Source organism: Haliotis cracherodii, unplaced genomic scaffold (genome assembly GCF_022045235.1).
Source record: "Haliotis cracherodii isolate W230 unplaced genomic scaffold, xgHalCrac1.p SCAF_7, whole genome shotgun sequence".
NCBI classification, from domain to species: Eukaryota; Metazoa; Mollusca; class Gastropoda; order Lepetellida; family Haliotidae; genus Haliotis; species Haliotis cracherodii.
In genome coordinates this window covers 15,298,131-15,321,231 of record NW_027266330.1, presented here as the reverse complement: position 1 = coordinate 15,321,231, position 23,101 = coordinate 15,298,131, and the positions used below count along the sequence as shown (strand labels likewise).

Below are 23,101 nucleotides of genomic sequence, written 5' to 3'. Positions count from 1 at the left end.
CGACGGCCTGTTAACAATCGAGACTTGACAAGACAATCAAGTGATGGACCAGACAATTCTGAGACATTTTGTTAGAGCGCTGCTCCCTATACCTTTGCCGTCACCAAGACGCAATATGACGTAAAATGGTAATTAACCTTTTTACATATATAACTCCCAATATTTGACCCTTTGACTTTTTGTCTGTGGTAATCATCCGCATCGCTTCATTTTGACATACAACATGTCGTAAAAACAATCTCGATAGACAACATTTCTAGTTGAGTAGTGAGCACAACATCTCACGAGCAGACATCTTTTTCTTAAAGCCTTCCTGATGACAGCTCGTTGGTGACAGATATTGTATAGTTTACGGTTTTTCACCTATATAAGTCGGACACATTGTGACGAGATGCGGCAACAATGCAAGATAATCGTTGCGATAAAAGTTGTAGGCTCGTGGGGAACTTGGGCTCTGATGTGCTGCTGCAAAGGGCCATATATATTGATGGAGGCGCTTCTGGGTTTATGGAAGGTTGATGGAGATGCTTCCCCGTTTATGGAAGGTTGATGGAGATGACATGGTGTATGACTAATGGAGATACTAGTGTTTGGCGACATGGAGATAAACTGAATCTGTTTTATAGACAAATTGTGTGAATAACGCGGGCAAGTTTGGTAGTAAACTGTATTGATCAACGACAAGGTCAAATGTGATATCTATAACAGCTGTCTTGCTGCTGGTGTGCGAATGCTATAGGAAACTATCCTTTGATGTGGGCGTATATGTAAATCTAATTTGTTCCAGAAAATAAGGGGACAAATAATTTTGCATTAGATTTTACTTACACAAAACTTGACAGGGTCAGTGTGTTGTGAAAAGATGCTCGACTTATTCTTTCAGAGAAAAATACATATATGTCTTGAAGCAATGCCTCTAAACACAAGATCTAAAAAATTCCAATATGTATCGTACGGACTTTCAATCAACACTTGATAAGGAATGATCGTATTAGAAGTCAAGCTAGTTACATGTGTAATTATACCGAGGAGCAAAAGAAACTGTACCTCTCAGTTCATTTTATCATAGTTTGATTTTCTGTTGGAAATATCTTAGTCAGCAATATTATAGCCTAAACATGAACCGTACGAGTGCTTAGACAGCACTCAAAGAATACTTCTACAAGTTTTCATTTTTTAAGATATATTTTTATTTACAACTTTCAAAAATCTAAAAACAAAGTTTTCGCGTAATAGAAAACTGCTGATTGGGTATCTTCGACATATTATCTTTAAAAAATTAAAAAGAATTCGGCACAAATTTACATTTCAAACCCGGTAGGGGTCATGTCATTGCAAATTCATTTCTTACCCTAGTCTTCATTGAACAAATTCATTTCTTACCCTAGTCTTCATTGAACAAATTCATTTCTTACCCTAGTCTTCATTGAACAAATTCATTTCTTACCCCAGTCTTCATTGAACAAATTCATTTCTTACCCTAGTCTTCATTGAACAAATTCATTTCTTACCCTAGTCTTTATTCAACAAATTCATTTCTTACCCTAGTCTTCATTGAACAAATTCATTTCTTACCCTAGTCTTCATTGAACAAATTCATTTCTTACCCTAGTCTTTATTCAACAAATTCATTTCTTACCCTAGTCTTCATTGAACAAATTCATTTCTTACCCTAGTCTTCACTGAACAAATTTATTTTCACACTAAAGTACTCAGCCACACATTACGTTTTACAAACTGTTGCAGGAATGAGTGATGGTTAAATGGACATAATCAAATTTAACAACAATGATTTTCAAATGCACAACAACAAAAAAACTCGGTATACTTTCTTGTGCCCCAAAGTTTACATCCTCGATTATGTAGGGTATCTGGTGTCCCTCTCCCAGAATCCATCTCACTTGTATGTAAATTAGCACAAAATGTCTCTCGCTCATCAGTTTTGATTGGACGGATGTAGGATGTTCGAGAACCGGGAACTGCAGCAGTCTGTTGACAGACATATCAAGTCAACAACTGTACAGATTGCAGAAAATCCAAAACACTGCTTCAAGAATCATCTCCAGGCTAAAGGAAGACATCATATTACGCTAGTTTTGAAGTCTCTACATTGGCTGCACGTTCGTGGGAGAATTGAATTTCAAGCTCCTATCTTTGGCATATCAAGCAGAGCACGGAACAACCCCTCCACACCTTCAAGATCACAAGGTACTATGTCACTCCAATGACTCCTAGGTCAAATCAACAATTACAGCTGCAAGTACCAATATCGAAGTTAAAGGCTTTTGGCTACTGATCTTTCAGTGTTTCTGGCCCTTGTTTGTGGAATTGTACCCCTCTCACACCGAAATCAAAGCCAACTCTCGTCTTTCAAATCCGGACTTAACACTTATCTTTTCCAACGCAAGAACGCTGCCATTTTTGTAGACTCTTGTATATGTGTATATATGCTGCTCGCGCTTTGAGCATGTCCCTCAGTGATGTGGATTTCAGCGCTATATATATTTCCTGTACATATTAAAATCAGATTAAAAACACCGAGAACAATGAGGAGTCGGACAACTTGGTACTCGGGATGCAAACGTGACTTTTCGAAAGCGATGTCCCAGCATATGCCATGTTTTTCCTGAATCTTGTAAATCACATTAGTGTCAAAAGGAACAGAAAATTCAATTGGATTTATCAAAGATCGGGTTTGTTGGCTTGGATACGTCTGAAGCTGTATACGGGCCTATTCCAAAGAATTTTGTATTTATCATTTTCCATGACACCCTCTACATATTCTGGGTCGTACCATGGATGGACCTCTGTGTCAAAACCACAAGCATGGCGAAGACGCTAATAACATGATCGAGCCACTCCTTCATGTGGCATAGGTACTGTGTTTGGGCCAAAGCTGGGCATCCACTTACAATGTGTTGGACAGTCTCATTAAATTCATTACATAATCTACATTACATATTTACGTTTTGATGCAAAATCTCACATTGACGGTTTCGAGTGTGGAATGACAGGTCCTGAGCAGCAAACAGAAAGCCTTCTGTTTCACTTTTCAGGCCAGCCGACCTCATCCAAGCGAAGGACTCTGTAGGGTTGCTGACCTTCTCAACACACTGCATATATCATTATTATTATTATTATTATTATTATTATTATTATTGTTATTATTATTATTCGGGCTCAAAACGAAACTATATGCTGGCGAAAGGTCCAGGGTATATATCGAGACCAGACAATCCAGTGATCCAAGCCGTAGAGTACAGTGACGCGCAACCATCATGTCACTGAGCCTGACAAGAGGCTCCGTTGGTCGCCTGTTACAGTGAGTGTATGTTTTTACGCCGCTTGTAGCAATATTCCAGCAATATCACGGCGGGGAACACCAGAAATGGCTCCACACATTGTACCAATGTGGAGAATAGAACCCGGGTCGTGGGCGTGACGAGCGAACGCTTAACCTCTAGGCTACCCGACCTCCCCTCGCCTGTTATAGGTTGCTGGGGATTGTTTCTAATTGGGTATCACCACGGGGTGTTGGCGCTATGACTGTCGGTACGGGAGATACTGTATAGTATCCTGATCTCGTTGTGACTTCGTTGAGATCTCGTCCATACGGATTCACTGGGCCTATTCCGTTATCGACATAATACCACGGGCAGCAATGGAAATCAATGATACTGATTTTATTGTTAACCGCCTATCGATCGATTCCTCCTGATCGATCGTACAACATCATAGAGGATGTGGAAAACAACGATTTGGGACACAATTTGATATCGAGCAACATTAATATGAGGGACACGACAGTCGCATGGCGTTGTGAAATGTGCTAGTCATGTGAACGAGTGAAACTAGTATGTCAAGTTTCAATATGGATTTATCTCACTAATGGCCGAGATAATCTAGTGTATTGATATGAGCCGAGTGAGAGATGCCTCGCTTCGTGATCTTCTTGCAACCTCGCCGTGTTGTCGTAAACGAGAAACCAGTCGTGTTGTACCTTGAACATAAACATATTTATGTATATCACAGATTTATGGGGCTTTCCATGTAAAATATATGTCCCTGCCTCAAGTGAAGAAACAGACAATTGACATGGCGTCATGGAATTGCCTTTGTACGAGTAAATTGGAATGTTTTCTTAAAGAACTTTATTTGACGAACGTCCATTTAAAAAAATCCCCTGAATTAAGTATTGATGATTCATAATCACATTTCTGAAAAGAGCAACTACAAACATGAACTATGCTCTTTTGTTTCAATGTTATTTTCACCACACAACTAAAATAAAAATATTCTGACGTCATTGCCCCAAATACACCGTCCAATGGCCATTATAACGATTACGGTCCGTACAGAAGCAGGGTTATCGCCAATTCTTCATCCAACAGATTTTAGTGGATTTTTTACGCTTTGGGAACGGAATAAAATATTGGTTCCCCAAGCATGACATCAATTTTGAATTAAACATGTCCTCCTTGAACACGACCTCAATTTAAACAATGTCCAACGGTGCAAATATCTTCAAGGAAATGTCGCTCGATAACAAAACCAATAATATCATTAGCTTTTAGATTGCTAAAATAGTTCTATTTGCTACCGGAGCGAAACAATCCATTCAAATTGTAAGGGAGAAAGTCACCGACCCGAGCGGAGCGCACGGTAGTGCTGTGTGATTGTGCCGTGGCCTGGTATTAGAGCAGCACCACATACGTTACGCCGTCTCAATACAGGAGTAACTGTTGACATTTTGGGACGGGAAAAACACAGGTTTGGGGCAGTGTCGACGAGAGGTATTGGCCAGATTGATTTCAGCAGTCATTAAGGAAGACATCCCAATCTTCTTCTGTCACACATGCTTCAGAGCGGACATCATGTTAATAATACATATACCAGGGCCCGTTTCACAAAGCGATAGCGATGTTTGCGCTAAAACGATCGTAACTCTTCAGATTGACTTACGTAGCGATGACACCGCTTTCTGAAATGTTGATGGACCTTCGTGTATAAAGATGTGAAACGTCAACGCTAGACGATAATCAGTATCGATTATCCGGCGAAACAGATTCCATAAATGTCAAAATAGCGGTGGAAAATATATGAATGGATCATTCAAACTCAGTGATGACATTAGGTGTTCGCGACAAGGGTACGCACGTCTGCTCTACCGCTTTGTTTGTCGCTGACACCACAAAGCTGCTGTCTTCGGCGGGGTCACCAGAAATGGGCTTCACACATTGTACCCATGTCGGGAATCGAACCCGGGTCTTCGGCGTGAGAAGCGAACGCTTTAACCACTTGGCTACCCGACCGCCCATTATATTTCGATATTCGCTTAGATGATGCTAAGATAGCAACACTACTAAAGTGCTACTGTTTTTGGCATAGGGCATAGAGTTATAGTGATAGCTTAGGCGCGTAAACATGTACCTTCTCGTACACACGTTACTGCAACTCAAAACAAAATAATTATACACAGATTTAGTAAAATATGTACGTAATAGCAAGGGAATTGGTGGCAAAAGATATGGCACATACCAATTTATTTTCCCAGAGTACGATTACATACAGTTAACCAAGTCAGCGTGTCTGACATCCGATCCAAGTTACTGGGTGAGATATTTTACTGCGGGTTCTCAAAGGGGAAAGAGAAAGTAAGAAAGTTGTAACATATGTTATATTTCGGATTACACTCTCTTTGAACAGTACAGATTCCAGTACTTTTTGGATTGAGTTCTATCCGGGACTCGAACCCCGCACTGTCAGAGTGAGGCACCTAATCACCAGCACACAAAGTCAGCGATCCAACCCTCTCAGCCAACGAGGCTTCCACAAAAATGAAAGTCAGACAATTGGTAGTGTCCCCCGCCGTGATATTGCTGGAATATTGCTAAAAGCGGCGTAAAACCATACCCACTCACTCACTCACTCACTCACATGGCCGAAAGCTATGAAGACACGATGCAATTGAGAAAGTGGTCAAATGTAACATATGTTATATTTGGGTGAGTGTAATCCCATATGTTACATTTGACCACATTCTCAATGGCATCGTGTATTCTGTAAGAAAGCTTGTCATCAAAGAACAAATTTTCAACAAATCAAAGATTGTGCGTTTTGTTAGCTACGACTACACTATAATGTTTATTAAAAATGTCACTTGGGATCCAAACACCATTTCCAAACAGATATGCTTCAATATCTATTACTGATATTCACTGGAACAACGATAACAACACCACAATCTTCCAAAATGTTAAAGCAAAACTGGTTTGGGAGAAACGTGGTAGAACAGAGGCGTAGGGGTTCCGGAAGTGAGACATCTGAAGCAAGCACTCAATAAGCAGTCAAGCTCCTGGCTCGGGTATTTTTGTTACAATCTCCTTAAAATGCTGATATAAACATTGAACAGGAAACATGAACTTGATGGGTGATCTGCAATTGAGAAGACGGTCTCAACACTACCGAAATAACGTCAGATGACGTCCACAACAACTCAAGACATACCGCCGTGAATACAGCGTTTTGGGGCATTCGCCACCACTCGCCCAATTCCGTAATCAAGAAGACTGCCCCCCGCCCCATCGATGAATGTTATGTTCGAAAATAAGACAAACCAATCAGAATGCGCGTATGGCTTTAATTACAGCGGTGTAAGAATCCCTCCGGAATATTGTTTGATTTTACATATGCTTTGCATACCCAAGACACGTTTAAATGTGTTCAACCATACTTTATAATAATGTAAGTCCCGATGTGTTTTTAATAGCATCTAGAATATATATGATATATGGGGGAAATTTACATGTAATGAATCATTACGCAGCGAGTTTTAGCTATGCCCGTTTGCGCTTAGACGGAACCCAGTCGCAAAGATGGCCACGAGAGGGGTACGAGTCGCTATTCGGCTTATTATACTTTTGGGCCGAACGTGTTCCGCGTGTGACGGAAGACTCCATTTCCGTTGCAGATGGCGCTGCTGTGCAGTGTGACCCGGTGCACGTGGAGATCATGCTCTACGTGTATTCGTTAAGACGCCACGTCGACTTGACACATGTAACGTCGCTCTTCAAATTTGTGTATTGATTGTAAAGGATTAGCTGTCTTCTGCTAACACAAATCCCACAGAAATCGTTTTCGGAAGTAATAGAGATGTCGACCACGGAATTAGGAACACCGGTCAGATGATTGATCTTTAAACACGTAGCGAACAATCAGTCGACTGTCCCACTAGCACATCTTGGTTGACCGCTGCGTCTCCAGTTGATGACGTGTGTTGTTTAACGTTGCACTCCGCAATATTCTTATGAGTGAGTAAGTGAGTGAGTGAGTATGGTTTTACGCCGCTTTTAGCAATATTCAAACAATATCACGGCGGGTGACACCAGTAATAGGCTTCACACATTGTACCCGTGTCGGGAATTGAACCCGGGTGTTCGGCGTGACGAGCGAACGCTTTAACCACTAGGCTACCCCACTATCCCTATTCCCATTTTATGCTGGCGGTCTATAAGCAAGTTTATATATGTATGGGGCAATCACGGCGACCTGTAAATAATCGAGTCTGGTCCAGACAATCCAGTGACCGATGTCGGTGTACGATGACACGCAATCGACCACCCGATACATCGGTTGCTGTTGAAGTATTCTTACCCGGGGTGGCCACGAAGGCAGTTGATAGTGACGTCATTTAACCGCACTATATCCATCACGACTACCGAGAACGTCCGAGCCATAAGTTACATTTTGTGTTCTAAATTATACAATGTCGAGTCGTCTGTCCCGGAACCCCATTCACCATAGGTTCTGATTAATTCTATTGATTATGGTGACACCAGTTAATGAAGAGTGAGTGAGTTATATCACGGCGTGTAAGCTTAATGCGAGAGGGAAGCCCAACAGTGATGCAGGTTTCAGATGTTTACCACTTTGGTGAAACACACGGGCATGGTGCTGACAAACCTAGAAACATAATCCACCCGTGAAGATCCGGGGTAGAATAGGTCTTCAGCCACCCATGCTTGCCGTAAAAGGCGACTATGCTTGTCGTAAAAGGCGACTAACGGGATCAGGTGGTCAGGCTAGCTGACTTGGTTGATACATGTCATCGATCCCAATTGCGAAGATCGATGCTCATGATGTCAATCACTGGATTGTCTGGTCCAAACTCGATTATTTACAGACCGCCGTCATATAGCTGGAATATTGCTGAGTGTGGCGTTAAACAACAAAGAAACAAAGAAACATCAGGGGAAACCTACGACCAAGGGACGCAACTCTGCATAGCGAATGTCGGCGCTTCAGATGACTGGGTCACTGGTAAGATGAATGGGGATTAACGTCGCGCGCGCGCGCGCGCGTGTGTGTGTGTGTGTGTGTGTGTGTGCATGTGGCTGCTTGTACTAGTCCGGACTGATGCTGATTTATAGTGCTACCCCACTGAGATTTCATACCGCAGTTTAACATGAATACCCCACTCAGACACTGCATACTGACTCCAAGCAGTATATAGTTCTTGTTTTAGCCCTTTAATGCCGAGCGCCAGACAGGGTAACAACAAACACCATTTGTTAACGTCTTTGGGTATGATACGGCCGGGGGTCGAACCCTGACTTTCCCTGACGCTCTCCGGGCTGACGCTCTACCACTAGACCACGGAGGCGGTCAAGTAATTAGGAAGCAACTAAGGACTAAGGACATAATGCAGGGTTTCCTTACAGAAACAACCATCTACACACATTATGTGAAGGATGATATTTAAACAAAATTTTATGATCTTGCTATTACGAGGTATTGCTTACATCGACGTAATTGCGAATAGAAGACTTGTTGACAAAAAGTTGATTTTATTACTTACTGTAATTATCTTTTATCTTTTAATCTGATAATCAGTGAGAGGATGCAGGTAGACGTTTTTGTCTTACTGGAACCAGCGTGAATGGGTGCTGACAGATCAGTGGCGGAATCAGTGCGAATCTTGTATTCGATTATAGGATTATGGCGCACCAAAGGGACGAAACTCTGCTCGTGGAACGGCGGCGCCTTGATCTAGAGGGGCATCTATGGCACTTGTATCATTAGGTTGGTTGGTTTGTTGTTTAACGCCGCACTTAGCAATATTCCAGCTATATGACGGCAGTCTGTAGATAATCGAGTCTGGACAAGACAATCAAGTGATTGATATCTTGAGCATCGATCCCCGCAATTGGGATACGATGACATGCATCAACCAAGTCAACGAACCTGACCACCCGATCCCGTTAGTCGCCTCTTACGACAAGCATAGACGCCATTTACGGCAAGCATGGGTTACTGAAGACCTATTCCACCCCTTGTATCATAAGGAACAAGGATACAAGAAATAAGCACTTTTACGTCAAACCGATCAGTTTTTTAATACTATTGTCATGACAATAATGTTGTTTTCCTTTGTTTCAGATATTCGTCCACTGCAACAACATGCCACGACTAGACTCCTGCGTATTGGCTGGTATTGTTCTGTTATCCTCTTGTTATTATTTGACGTCCGCGACACCCCTCACAAGCCTCCTTCACAACAAACGAAACACAGACACAGCCGTCCCACAAGGCAATGCAGGAAGTGAGGTGGAAGAAGTCCCGCAGAATGGGGAAATGGAACCGCAGCCATATACACCTGACGCATTTCCGGTCAGTGGTGCCCGATATCGTTGAGCCGATTGTAAATAACAGTTATAATACCCATAACAGCAAACGTGATTTTACCAACGTTAAACAGACGTGTGTATGTTTGTTTGTTTGCATGTGCGGCAGTTGGATTTGTTGACAAATGTTGAATGGGATTTTAAACATTGTAGGATATGAGCCGCAATACGATTGGCTGAAATATGTTGAGCGTGACGGTTACACAGGCATGAGTGTGTGCCTCAATCTGTTTTGGGGGAACGTAAGCTTGAATAATTCTTTGATAAATATTAAATTTTATTTCACAGTTCCAAGTTATATGGGATGTTTAAATCTCATAACGCGTAGAACTATGAAATGCCTTAAAAACTATGTAATGAGACATCGTTAATTCCAAGAAACCTGAGACAATATAGTTTCGATATGGATTCTGTCGACAATATGGCAAAACTTCCGCCCGTAAATCCTGCTTCGAATTTAAAAATACCACATTAGCCCTACCTGGCAAGAAGTATTAGAAAATCATTTATACAGGGTTAGGGCTAGGTTTAGGTTTCCCACACCAAAGCAATATTTAAAGTAGTGGTTACGGGTTATTAAGTAACATCGTCTTAAAGGGAGCCTGCGAGCAGTCATTTCACAAACGACTTGTGTGTTGGCTTTGTGATCTTAAAGGCACAGGCCTCGTTCCATAAAGTGATCTTTGCGCTACGACTGTCGTATGTGAATTTTAAAGTGGTTTAAGTACGGAAGATACGATCGTTTAAGCGCTAAGGTCATTTGGAGGGCTTAGGGCAGTTTAGTGTTGACTCAATAACGTGTCTGTTTTGAGAGATAACTTTAATCAAGATGGTGCACTGCTGACATGTGTAGAGAGGTAACTCCACTGACTGACAGACAGACAGACAGACCGTCACACAAAATCACTTTAGGTTTTCCTCTAGCACATTCTCCATTCCCTCGCTCACTCTAACGTTGAACGCCATGTTGAGCCCCGTTTCACATCACCTCCGTCTATAGTAGTTTTTCCTTCTATAACGTTAATGTCATGGCAAGTGTAAAATGTAACACAAATCTGAATTTGTTCATAATATATGACGCACGCCTAGAGACACATCTAGTCTATGAATGTAGAATAGTCCTAACTGTAACAACAGCCCCCGGAGTCACGAACAGGTGGCATTTTAAGTTATCGCTAATTTGCCAGAAATTATCACAGCCTGTGAAAGCGAGGTAATCTATCTTTGACCTTTGTATGCAGTTTCTGGGTGATAGGAAAGTTTAGGCCATGGGGGAGTTGCTTAGTATGGTGTTACCCTCAGGGGAATTTCGGGGCAGAATAGGTCATGCTAGCGTCTTCATATCCCGTACAGGACAGACACCAAGTTGTCTATGCTAGCTTCTTCATATCCCGTACAGGACAGACACCAGGTTGTTTATGTTAGCCTCTTCATATCCCAGACAGGACAGACACCAAGTTGTCAATGCTAGAGTCTTCATATCCCGTACAGGACAGGCACCAAGTTTCCATGCTAGCCTCTTCATATCCCGTACAGAACAGGCACCAGGTTGTCTATGCTAGCATCTTCATATCCCGTACAGGAGAGACACCAAGTTGTCTTTGCTAGCCTCTTCATATCCCGTACAGGACAGACACCAAGTTGTCTAAGCTTGCCTCTTCATATCCCGGACAGGACAGACACCAAGTTGTCTAAGCTAGCCTCTTCATATCCTATGCAAGACAGGCACCAGATGTCTATGCCCATCACTCTATGCTAGCTCATCACGCTATGTCAGCTCCTTCATGAGATCGAAGACAGAATGGGTCCCCATCACACTATGCTAGCTCCTTCATAAGATCCAAGACAGAATGGGTCCCCATCCCTCTATGCTAGCACCTTCATAAGATCCAAGACAGAATGGGTCCCCATTACGCTATGCTAGCTCCTATATGAGATCCAAGACAGAATGGTCCCCATTACGCTATGCTAGCTCCTTCATAAGATCGAAGACAGAATGGGTCCCCATTACGCTATGCTAGCTCTTTCATGAGATCCAAGACAGAATGGGTCCCCATCACTCTATGCTAGCTCCTTCATGAGATCCAAGAAAGAATGGGTCCCCATTACGCTATGCTAGCTCCTTCATGAGATCCAAGACAGAATGGGTCCCCATCACTCTATGCTAGCTCCTATATGAGATCCAAGACAGAATGTGTCCCCATTACGCTATGCTAGCTCCTTCATGAGATCCAAGACAGAATGGGTCCCCATCACTCTATGCTAGCTCCTATATGAGATCCAAGACAGAATGGGTCCCCATCACTCTATGCTAGCTCCTTCATGAGATCCAAGACAGAATGTGTCCCCATCACTCTATGCTAGCTCCTTCATGAGATCTAAGACAGAATGGGTCCCTATTACGCTATGCTAGCTCCTTCATGAGACCAAGACAGAATGGGTCCCCATCTCTCTATGCTAGCTCCTTCATGAGATCCAAGACAGAATGGTCCCCATCACTCTATGCCAGCTCCTACATGAGATCCAAGACAGAATGGGTCCCCATCACTCTATGCTAGCTCCTTTATAAGATCGAAGACAGAATGTGTCCCCATTACGCTATGCTAGCTCCTTCATGAGATCCAAGACAGAATGGTCCCCATCACTCTATGCTAGCTCCTTCATAAGATCCAAGACAGAATGGTCCCCATCACTCTATGCTAGCTCCTTCATGAGATCCAAGACAGAATGTGTCCCCATCACTCTATGCTAGCACCTTCATGAGATCCAAGACAGAATGTGTCCCCATCACGCTATGCTAGCTCCTTCATAACATCCAAGACAGAATGGGTCCCCATCACTCTATGCTAGCTCCTTCATGAGATCCAAGACAGAATGGGTCCCCATCACTCTATGCTAGCTCCTTCATAAGATCCAAGACAGAAAGTCTCCCCATCACTCTATGCTAGCTCCTTCATGAGATCCAAGACAGAATGGGTCCCCATCACTCTATGCTAGCACCTTCATGAGATCCAAGACAGAATGGGTCCCCATCACGCTATGCTAGCTCCTTCATAAGATCCAAGACAGAATGGGTCCCCATCACTCTATGCTAGCTCCTTCATGAGATCCAAGACAGAATGGGTCCCCATCACTCTATGCTAGCACCTTCATAAGATCCAAGACAGAATGTGTCCCCATTACGCTATGCTAGCTCCTATATGAGATCCAAGACAGAATGGGTCACCATTACGCTATGCTAGCTCCTTCGTAAGATCCAAGACAGAATGGGTCCCCATCACTCTATGCTAGCTCCTACATGAGATCCAAGACAGAATGGTCCCCATCACTCTATGCTAGCTCCTTCATGAGATCCAAGACAGAATGGGTCCCCATCACTCTATGCTAGCTCCTTCATGAGATCCAAGACAGAATGGTCCCCATCACTCTATGCTAGCTCCTTCATAAGATCCAAGACAGGATGGGTCCCCATCACTCTATGCTAGCTCCTTCATGAGATCCAAGACAGAATGTGTCCCCATCACTCTATGCTAGCTCCTTCATGAGATCCAAGACAGAATGGGTCCCCATCACTCTATGCTAGCTCCTTCATAAGATCCAAGACAGAATGGGTCACCATCACTCTATGCTAGCTCCTACATGAGATCCAAGACAGAATGGGTCCCCATTACGCTATGCTAGCTCCTTCATGAGATCTAAGATAGAATGGTCCCCATCACTCTATGCTAGCTCCTTCATGAGATCCAAGACAGAATGTGTCCCCATCACTCTATGCTAGCTCCTTCATAAGATCCAAGACAGAATGGGTCCCCATCACTCTATGCTAGCTCCTTCATAAGATCCAAGACAGAATGGGTCCCTATCACTCTATGCTAGCTCCTACATGAGATCCAAGACAGAATGGGTCCCCATCACTCTATGCTAGCTCCTACATGAGATCCAAGACAGAATGTGTCCCCATCACTCTATGCTAGCTCCTTCATAAGATCCAAGACAGAATGGGTCCCCATCACTCTATGCTAGCTCCTACATGAGATCCAAGACAGAATGTGTCCCCATGGACTCTATGCCAGCTCAAGTAAATACATGTGGGTGAGGTGAGATGAAAAGAGAATTTATCGTCGCGGTCGAGATTATTGTAGGGACGAGCTTGCACGTGTATGTGGTGTGTGGGGTGTGGTGTGTGGGGTAGAGGTGTGGGGTGTGGGGTAGAGGTGGGGTTGGGTGGTGTCTGTCTGTATGTCCGTCTGTACTAGTCCAGAGTTAGTATACTGTGTCTGAGTTGGGTATTCATGCTTAACTGCAGCATGGTATCTCAGTGGAGCTAGCACTATAAATCAGCATTAGTCCGGACTAGTACAAGCAGCCACACACGCGCGCGCGCGCACACACACACACACACACACACACACACACGTCGCTGTATAAGTGCAATAATCTTGGACGCGACGTTAAACCCCATTTCACCTCACCTGCTAATGCACTCAACTCATATAACGGAATGTCCCATTTTCTCATCCTTTTATTTGGTTATAACTCACGCCCACGGCTTTCGTATCTTGTAAACACACAAACTAGTTCTGATTTCATTATGATTATGTATAAATGACCATTAGTAGCCACGAGCACTACTGGCTGTGTAGCCAACACACAAAAAACTTGATTAGACAGAGCCTTTCACAAAGGGCAATGCTTGCCTCCTGAAAACATGTTTAGGAATAATTTAAACACGTTATCTTCTAAAAGGCTTCATTTAATTCGAGACAAATAGTTATTCTAAACCAGATTGCTTCTGTCATTATTTGCGTCACCCCTCACATCAACCATGACGTCACTTACAGCTATTTACATAATAATCAAATCTTTCTTTAACGCTAGTGTCAGAGGGATTAAGTTGGCGATCAGACTTGATTCCTGGAATAATAAAAACAAGGACATGCCACATTAAGGAAACCGCTTGTTCAAAGCTAGATAAATCGAAGCTTGCCAACAGGGATACTAATTTGATAGCAAGTAGATTGCAGATACTAAAGACTCGTCAGCTGCAATTGGCGCCAGGGCGAGGAACAGATTGGCTATGCTTAGAGTCTTTTCTGGTGAAGTCTTCTGATAGCTAAATGACAAAATATTGACGTCATAGGAATGGCGCGGAGAAGAGAAGACACGGAGAGTTCGTCGTTTGCACTGTTAAGTGTAATTTGTAAGTGTCCATGTAGATCAGGACACGGCTCGCAGTCATTAATATGGAGTGAGTGAGTGAGTTTGGTTTTACGCCGCTTTTAACAGTATTCCAGTTATATCACGGCGTGTCAGCTTAATGTGGGAGGAAAGCCCGAAGTGATGCATGTCTCAGACGTTTACCACTTCGGTGAAACCCACGAGCACGGGTATGGTGCTGACAAACCTAGAAACATAATCGGGGCGAACCAGGATTCTAACCCACAATCATAGGTTTCTGGCGTGCCCAAGGGACGCAACTCTGCACAGCGAATCGCGGCGCCTCAGACGACTGGGCCACCCGTGCCCCCTCATTAATATGGAGACGTGTATGAACGTAGAGTGCCTGTCCTATATGGACTCGTCTGTCAAAACGTTGCCAGCAGTAGTGACGACTGGGAGTACTTTGGTCGAGTTTTATTGGTGTCGCTTGGCTGAATACAACAGTTGTGAATGTATATTTGCTTGATTTGTACTCCGAGAGTGGATTTGTCATTGATATGCATTTTGTTTGAGGTGCATGGGGTAGCCTTGTGGGTAACGCGTTCGTTCGTCAGGCCGAAGGCCCGGGTTCGTTTTCCTACATTGTACAAAGTATGATACACATTTTACGTGTCCACCGCCATGATATTGCATGAATGTTGTTAAATGCGACGTACAACCATACTCACTCACAATGAAGTTCCACCAAACACCTGTCAGATTGTGAAAAATATTTTCCGAATCTTCCATCCAGAAACCAATATGTCCAGGGCTTTTCAGGTTCGGTATATGACGCAGCATTAATTATTCGCACCTGTCATAAGAAAATATACTTTGAAAACAACCCTGTAAAATAATAACAGTTTATCTTTTTTTACGAATCCTTTTCTCAAAATCGCAATGCCGGAAAACTTGATCAATATTATTATATGTGGAACCATACGTGACGTGGCATAACTCGTGGCATGGACGAGTGTGTTTGTTGTTTAACGCCGCACTCAGCAATATTACAGTTATTTGACGGCGTCCTGAAAATGTCTTGACCATACAATCCAGTGAGTTATAGTAGGAACACACCGTTCTGACACGCAATCAACAATGTCGCCGACCCTGGCCATCTGATCCACTAAGCATCGTACGACAAACATATGTCAGTGGTGACCTATTCTAAACTTATGGTTTTTTTTCAGAATTCAAAAATTAACATCAAGAATAAAAGATTATATTTTTGGGTAGTATGAGTACCACTTTAAATGTGTTCCTTTCTATCGGGGCATTTTTTAATTCTTATGTATTAGAAAATAGAAGAAAATAAAATATGACACAAACAACGCCGAATGATAGTACATTTATTTATTTACTTTAATTTTTGTTGTTTGTTGTTTAACGCAATATTCCAGCTGCTACTATATGGCGGCGGTCTGCAAATAATCGAGTCTGGTCTAGTCAATCCAGTAATCGAATTCATGAACATTAATACACGCAATTGGGATACGATTACATGCATCAACCAAATCAGCGAGTTTTACCACCCGATCCCGTTAGTCCTCTCTTGTGACAAGCATGGGTTGCTGAAGACCTATTCTAACCCGGATCTTCACATTTACTGAGCTCAGCTTTGGACAGCTGGTAATGTTTCGAAGATATAGTCTATTTCTTTTCAGAAACTGATGATACTTTGAATTTCTTACCTTAACATTGTTTTAAAAAATTAATAAAGTTGGAGTGATATTGGTGTTATAATTTAGTACATCTTATAAATTGACGTTGGACATACATGCGAAAAGACACTTGCATTGTATTTGGTTTTGTAATGTTTATAACTGCGATCGAGTATCTTTAGAAAACCTAACGCTATAATCGGACCCTTGATTGTGATTATTTACTCTTGTGTCTTCTCTATTGCAGCCCTGCGTCTCAGTAGAATATCTGACAGGTAAGTTGTGCCTGCCTTACTCTCCCAGCCTACACTACAACATAAATACATATATCGCACACACACACACGTGCGCGCGCACGCACACACGCACGCACACGCACACGCACACAGACACGGACGCACGCACGCACACGTACACGCCCGCACGCCCACACGCGCGCACCAGATGCAGAGGCACGTACACTCACACACACGCCTCTCTCTCTCTCTGTCTCTCTCTCTCTGTCTGTCTCTCTCTCTCTCTCTCTCTCTCTCACTCTCTCTCTCTCACATACACACACACCTCTTTCTCTCTCTGTCTTTCACTCTCTCTCTCACACTCTCTCACTCTCTCTCTCTCACACACACACGCCTCTCTCTCTCTCACTCTCTCTCTCGCTCTCTCTCTCACTCTCATGCATACCCTCTTCTCTCGCTAACATCCAACGACACATCATTTACATCTATATTTCCCTCTCTCTCCCCCTCTCATTATATCTCCTCTCTCCCGCATCTCTCTCACACTCTTCTCTTTCTCTCCCTCTCTCTCTCTCTCTCTCTCTCTCTCTCTCTCTCACTCTCACATACTCTTTGTGTTGAGTTTGTAAAACTTATTTTTTTAACCTTTATAGGGATAAGTGTATAAGTGATTGTCACACTTATACAGGTCGCAGTGTTTGTTGCGCAAGGTTTCGAGCATAGGTTAGAATTGAGAATCTCATTTTCATTCTAATCTACACATTAAGCGAGTCAAACACTGAAATCGTCCGGATGACAGAAAGCGTAATAATAGGCTCTCACAACAGCGAGTAACGAAATACAGAGCGTTCACGGAGGAGTCACTATGTTCAGACAGAGGGTACACACACTCGCTAACCCAAACAAACAATCCGCCCACACGAAGGATAGCTTCTGCAACCCATTTCCTCGGAATGAATATTCATCATGGGTCATAAGTATTATCAGTCAGACATTATCGACATGGATACGTGTTCAACGGTGCCCGCTTACACTCTCCTCGAAAAGCTGGCCGACCGGTCACCGTGTACAGCATTGCAGTGTTCTGTTTAAGCCTGCACTGGTACAAGACACAGTCTACTGTCTAGTACAATAAGACACAGTCTACTGTCTAGTACAATAAGACACAGACTACTGTCTAGTACAACAAGACACAGACTACTCTCTAGTACAATAAGACACAGTCTACTGTCTAGTACAATAAGACACAGTCTACTGTCTAGTACAACAAGACACAGACTACTCTCTAGTACAATAAGACACAGTCTACTGTCTAGTACAATAAGACACAGTCTACTGTCTAGTACAACAAGACACAGTCTACTGTCTAGTACAACAAGACACAGACTACTGTCTAGTACAATAGGACGCAGTCTACTCTCTATTACAATAAGACACAGTCTACCGTCTCTCCGGGCGGGCGCTCTTCCACGAGGCCACAGAGGCGTATTGAAATGAACAAAGTCTAGATGTCATTGATAGGAACACATTCAAATGATAACTTTAATAACAATTTCTAATAGTTTTGCTTAATCCTAAAATTATATGCTTGTATTTTCGGCCAAAAGGGGCCGCTATCCCACCTAGTCCTTTCAGAAAAAAAAATTGAAGTAGGTCTTGATATGGGAAGTAACTCTTTCAAATGTTTAAGCAGTTATTTTCAACCGGCCGTATAAATATTTAACACTATTAACTTAAATCAATAATTTACTTAACATCTTAACTAAACATCCTTTTTTAACAAACATGAAACAATAACATCAATTCCATAATATCACCATCATATTTCATTGATAACTTGAAATCTAACATTAAGCAATAAAGTAACAGATGTTATATATTTGGCATTACACTTTCTCAGTAAAGTACAGAGTGTCGTTCTTTTTTGGTTGAGTCCCGTCCGGGATTCGAACCTTGCACTGCCAGAGTGAAGAACCTAATCGCCAGCACCGGTTCGAATCCCGGAAGGGACTCAACCCGTGTATTCATTAAGTGATAAAATCATAATTATCACCATCTTTCTTTAATAACTTACTTATTTCACCTTATGCAATAACATCATCATTTCACCATATTTCAATGTATTATATTACATCGTCTATCATAACACACACAAAACAAAATTAGTTTAATCACTTGAATTAGTTAACCCTTGAAGATCCGGGGTAAAAAAGGTCTTCAGCAACCCGTGCTTGGTGTAAAAGGTGAATATGCTTGTCGTAATAGGCGACTAACGGGATCGAGTGGTCAGGCTCGCTGACTTGATTGATGTATGTCATCGTATCCCAATTGCATGGATCGATGCTCATTATACCAATCACTGGATTACATATTAAAATTTACGTCATTTGTTAAGTGTGTAAAATATATAGAACATAATTTCGTTTAAAGCATGCACGCTTTCTCGACATTTCAGTGCTGAAGGATAGGTTTGCCACTCAGATTGACAGGAACAACGACGGCAGGGCAACATTTGAGGAGATGCGACGTCACCTACAGGACTACAACCCTAACGTTAGAGATGCAGCCGTTGCAGGCTTTATCGCTAGGAGAGACGAGAACGGTAGGTCGAGATGTGGTGGGGTGCGGTGCGAGTGGATGGGATGTGGGAGTGTTGGTTGGAAGGGATGTGGGAGTGTTGGTTGGATAGAAAGTGGAGGTGTTGGTTGGAGGGACACTAGGATTGTTGGCTGAATACGAGGATGGGGTTTTGGTTAGATGAGAACTGGGGGTGTTGGTTAGATAGGAAGTGATGGTGTTGGTTAGATAGGAAGTGGGGGTGTTGGTTAGATAGGAACTGGGGGTGTTGGTTGGACAGGAAGTGAGGGTGTTGGTTGGACAGGAAGTGAGGGTGTTGGTTGGACAGGCAGTGAGGGTGTTGGTTGGACAGGAAGTGGGGGTGTTGGTTAGACAGGAAGTGGGGGTGTTGGTTAGACAGGAAGTGAGGGTGTTGGTTGGACAGGAAGTGAGGGTGTTGGTTGGACAGGAAGTGAGGGTGTTGGTTGGACAGGCAGTGAGGGTGTTGGTTGGACAGGAAGTGGGGGTGTTGGTTGGACAGGAAGTGAGGGTGTTGGTTGGACAGGAAGTAGGGGTGTTGGTTAGATAGGAAGTGGGGGTGTTGGTTGGACAGGAAGTGAGGGTGTTGGTTGGACAGGAAGTGGGGGTGTTGGTTGGACAGGAAGTGGGGGTGTTGGTTGGACAGGAAGTGAGGGTGTTGGTTGGACAGGAAGTGAGGGTGTTGGTTGGACAGGAAGTGAGGGTGTTGATTGGACAGGAAGTGAGGGTGTTGGTTGGACAGGAAGTGGGGGTGTTGGTTGGACAGGAAGTGAGGGTGTTGGTTAGATAGGAAGTGAGGGTGTTGGTTGGACAGGAAGTGGGGGTGTTAGTTGGACAGGAAGTGAGGGTGTTGGTTGGACAGGCAGTGAGGGTGTTGGTTGGACAGGAAGTGGGGGTGTTGGTTAGACAGGAAGTGGAGGTGTTGGTTGGACAGGAAGTGGGGGTGTTGGTTGGATGAAACCCACAAACACGGATATAGTCCTTACAAACCAATGGTCGCAAAACTTTGAACCGATGACCAGCGGCTCCTGAGATTTCTAAATAAATAGGAGAATTCTTGACTTGCATCTAAGACTATTCCACTTGTCCAGAACCTATTGCCAGATATGCCATTTCAGAACACAGAAAGGAGTGAGTCAGTGAATTGGGTTTAACGCCGCTTTTAACAGTATTCCAGTTATATCCGGTGTGTCAGCTTAATGTGGGAGGAAAGCCCGAAGTGATGCAGGTCTCAGACGTTTACCACTTCAGTGAAACCCACGAGCACGGGTATGGGGCTGACAAATCTAGAAACATAATCGGGGCGAACCGGGATTCGAACCAACAACCATAGGTTTCTGGCGTGCCCAAGGGACTCAACTCTGCTCAGCGAATCGTGGCGCCTTAGACGACTGGGCCACCCGTACCCCCACTCCAAAAGGAATTGACATAGATATATTTATAAGGCATAGGGTATCCATTAAGCCTATTCATGTATTAAAAAGTTCCACATCAACAGTGGAAGGTTCCCATTGCGTGGGTGACCACAGAAGAAGCGATCGTAATTACTGTATTACAGTGGCAGAACTTAAGACGGTAATTTAACAGACAATGAATATAGTACTCTTCAACGCTCAAAGAGAAAATTGAATGTGACATTTATGATGTCCTGGACCATACAGTCAGACGTTGGAGTAATTGATACCCGATACTCGATGTTTAATACCTCTAGTACCGCCGTGCCCACAGCAGTGTATTCGCTGATGTATGCACTCTTATACCTCCCATTAGTCTCCTAAGTAGCTTGCAGACAAATACATCATGGTATTACAAGTCTTCGTATTGAAACATCCCTTTAAGTCCTCGTGTGGATTTGTTTCAATTACCATTACGCGGAGGAACACTGTTTTCTGAGAAAGATGTGTATTGGCGATTAAAGTACGAGTCTGACGTCATTTCAAAGCTTACTTCTAGACGGTCTGTACAAAGTACCTTTAGAATGCCCTCTTTAACGTTTTCTATCAACAGATTGACCTTTTGGTGTGTTACATACCCATGCTAGATTTTTCGGAAACGATTTAACCCAACTTTCGAATAGATTTTTTTGCTTTGAAAATAATATATTTCTAACAGAACTCTTTTAATCTGGTAAAATCCAGACAATATTCGATTGATGAGTGATGTTCAAAGAAGTGATTGGTCGATATCCCACTGGACATACATGTACTGTGTTCTACGACATATAATGTATTACTAAAATGATGGTAATGGATTTGATGGAAGACTTTGCACAAGACTGTATGACAAGAGGGATGACTTCAGCATTTCAATAATCAATTTTCCCTTCATGTCGAGCACCATTCCAGCATCTTCAGCCTTTGGTGTCTGCATTTCACAATTTTCTAGATACAATTGAGTATGCTCTTTCTACGGAGATTTCAAAGAGCGTCATACGACTCTTGCTCAGAAGTTGTTTCATCACCTCCAACATTCAAGGCTTCAGCAAAGCTTTCAAAAAGTTTTATGATTGACATGTGGAGTACATTTCCAAATTTTGAGTGTGTGTGTGTGCGTGCGTGCGTGCGTGTGCGTGTGTGTGTGTGATACCATACCATAGTTTAACATGGATACCCCAATCAGACAAAGTCCGAGCCGACCAGTCCTTATTTTATGACTTCATGCCGAGTGCCATACAGGGAAACAACAAGTACCATCTCTTAACGTCTTATGACGCGGCCGGGAATCGAAACCATGACTTTCTTTTCTCCGACCAGACGTTCTACCTATAGACCAAACATACATTTGAAAGTTTACATGTAATCGGTAACACGAAGAGTAAATGCAACGCTATAACTCATTTCATGATCTATTTGCACAATAATGATTACCAAATCTGCAAATTTGCTTCACTGGTTATTAGCATTCATCTTGCATTTGTATGTTAAATTTTGTTTCCAAATGTGACGCATCAGTCACCAAAATGATGTCCGATACAGGAGGCTGACCGTTCCGCGAAAACCTGGTGTCATCGTTATTTGATATCAAAGATAACCAAGACCAGACTCTTTTCGAATTAAGATGAAATGTCTTGAATGGAAGTTCCGTCTTTAGTGTTTCTTTGACTGGCAAGAGAATTGCGTCTCCTGTGGAAGGGATGAGAGCGTCTGTACAACCGTTGAAGTTTCTCCATCGACATTACTATTGAAAGGACATAAAAAACCTCTCACTGTGCACTACAGAAGGATTAGTTGTCGTCACCAAGGAAGGATAGACAAAGAAGGGATATACTCTGCTGTAAATAGACAATTCATCCGCATCTGTTCCCAAACATTTGCCTCTGGATCCATTTTACTTTTAACAAGGTTTTGGCCACCGTCGTAAAAGCAGGCAATCCTCATCAACGGGGATGAGTGTTGAGTTTCAAAAGCAAGGGAAGTGCTTTTTAAATCTCCATCACGTTTAAAAACAAAGTACTATGTGATACGTTTATAGGAGCTCATTCACGTAGCCTGTTGGTGTCCATTTCAGATCATGGTATTGATTTGTTTAGTCCTGGAGTCTGAATGATTGGCAGTTTAGAAATGGTAAACCGTCAGATCAAAGTGCATACACATTTCATCCTGTTTGATGACTGAACGGGGAACAGCTGGGGAGACTTAATGGGCCCATGGTTGTTTTTATGATGAAACACACAAGACTAACCGTTCAGTACACGCCTAAAATGTCTGTTAATGGTTCTGAGATTAGG

At 42.9% G+C, this 23,101-nt stretch overlaps 1 protein-coding gene across 2 annotated transcripts in view; it reads left to right on the top strand.

The window, feature by feature from the left end:
- LOC139448536 (uncharacterized) overlaps window positions 1–23,101 on the top strand; it is a 92,283-nt gene that overhangs the window by 60,758 nt on the left and 8,424 nt on the right. For both annotated transcript variants that reach the window (XM_071230095.1, XM_071230096.1), the window contains 3 exons: window positions 9,439–9,669; window positions 16,791–16,818; window positions 19,235–19,381. In XM_071230095.1, the coding sequence (XP_071086196.1) occupies window positions 9,460–9,669; window positions 16,791–16,818; window positions 19,235–19,381 (385 nt within the window). In that variant the 5' untranslated portion in view covers window positions 9,439–9,459. The remainder of the gene's footprint in view (window positions 1–9,438; window positions 9,670–16,790; window positions 16,819–19,234; window positions 19,382–23,101) is intronic.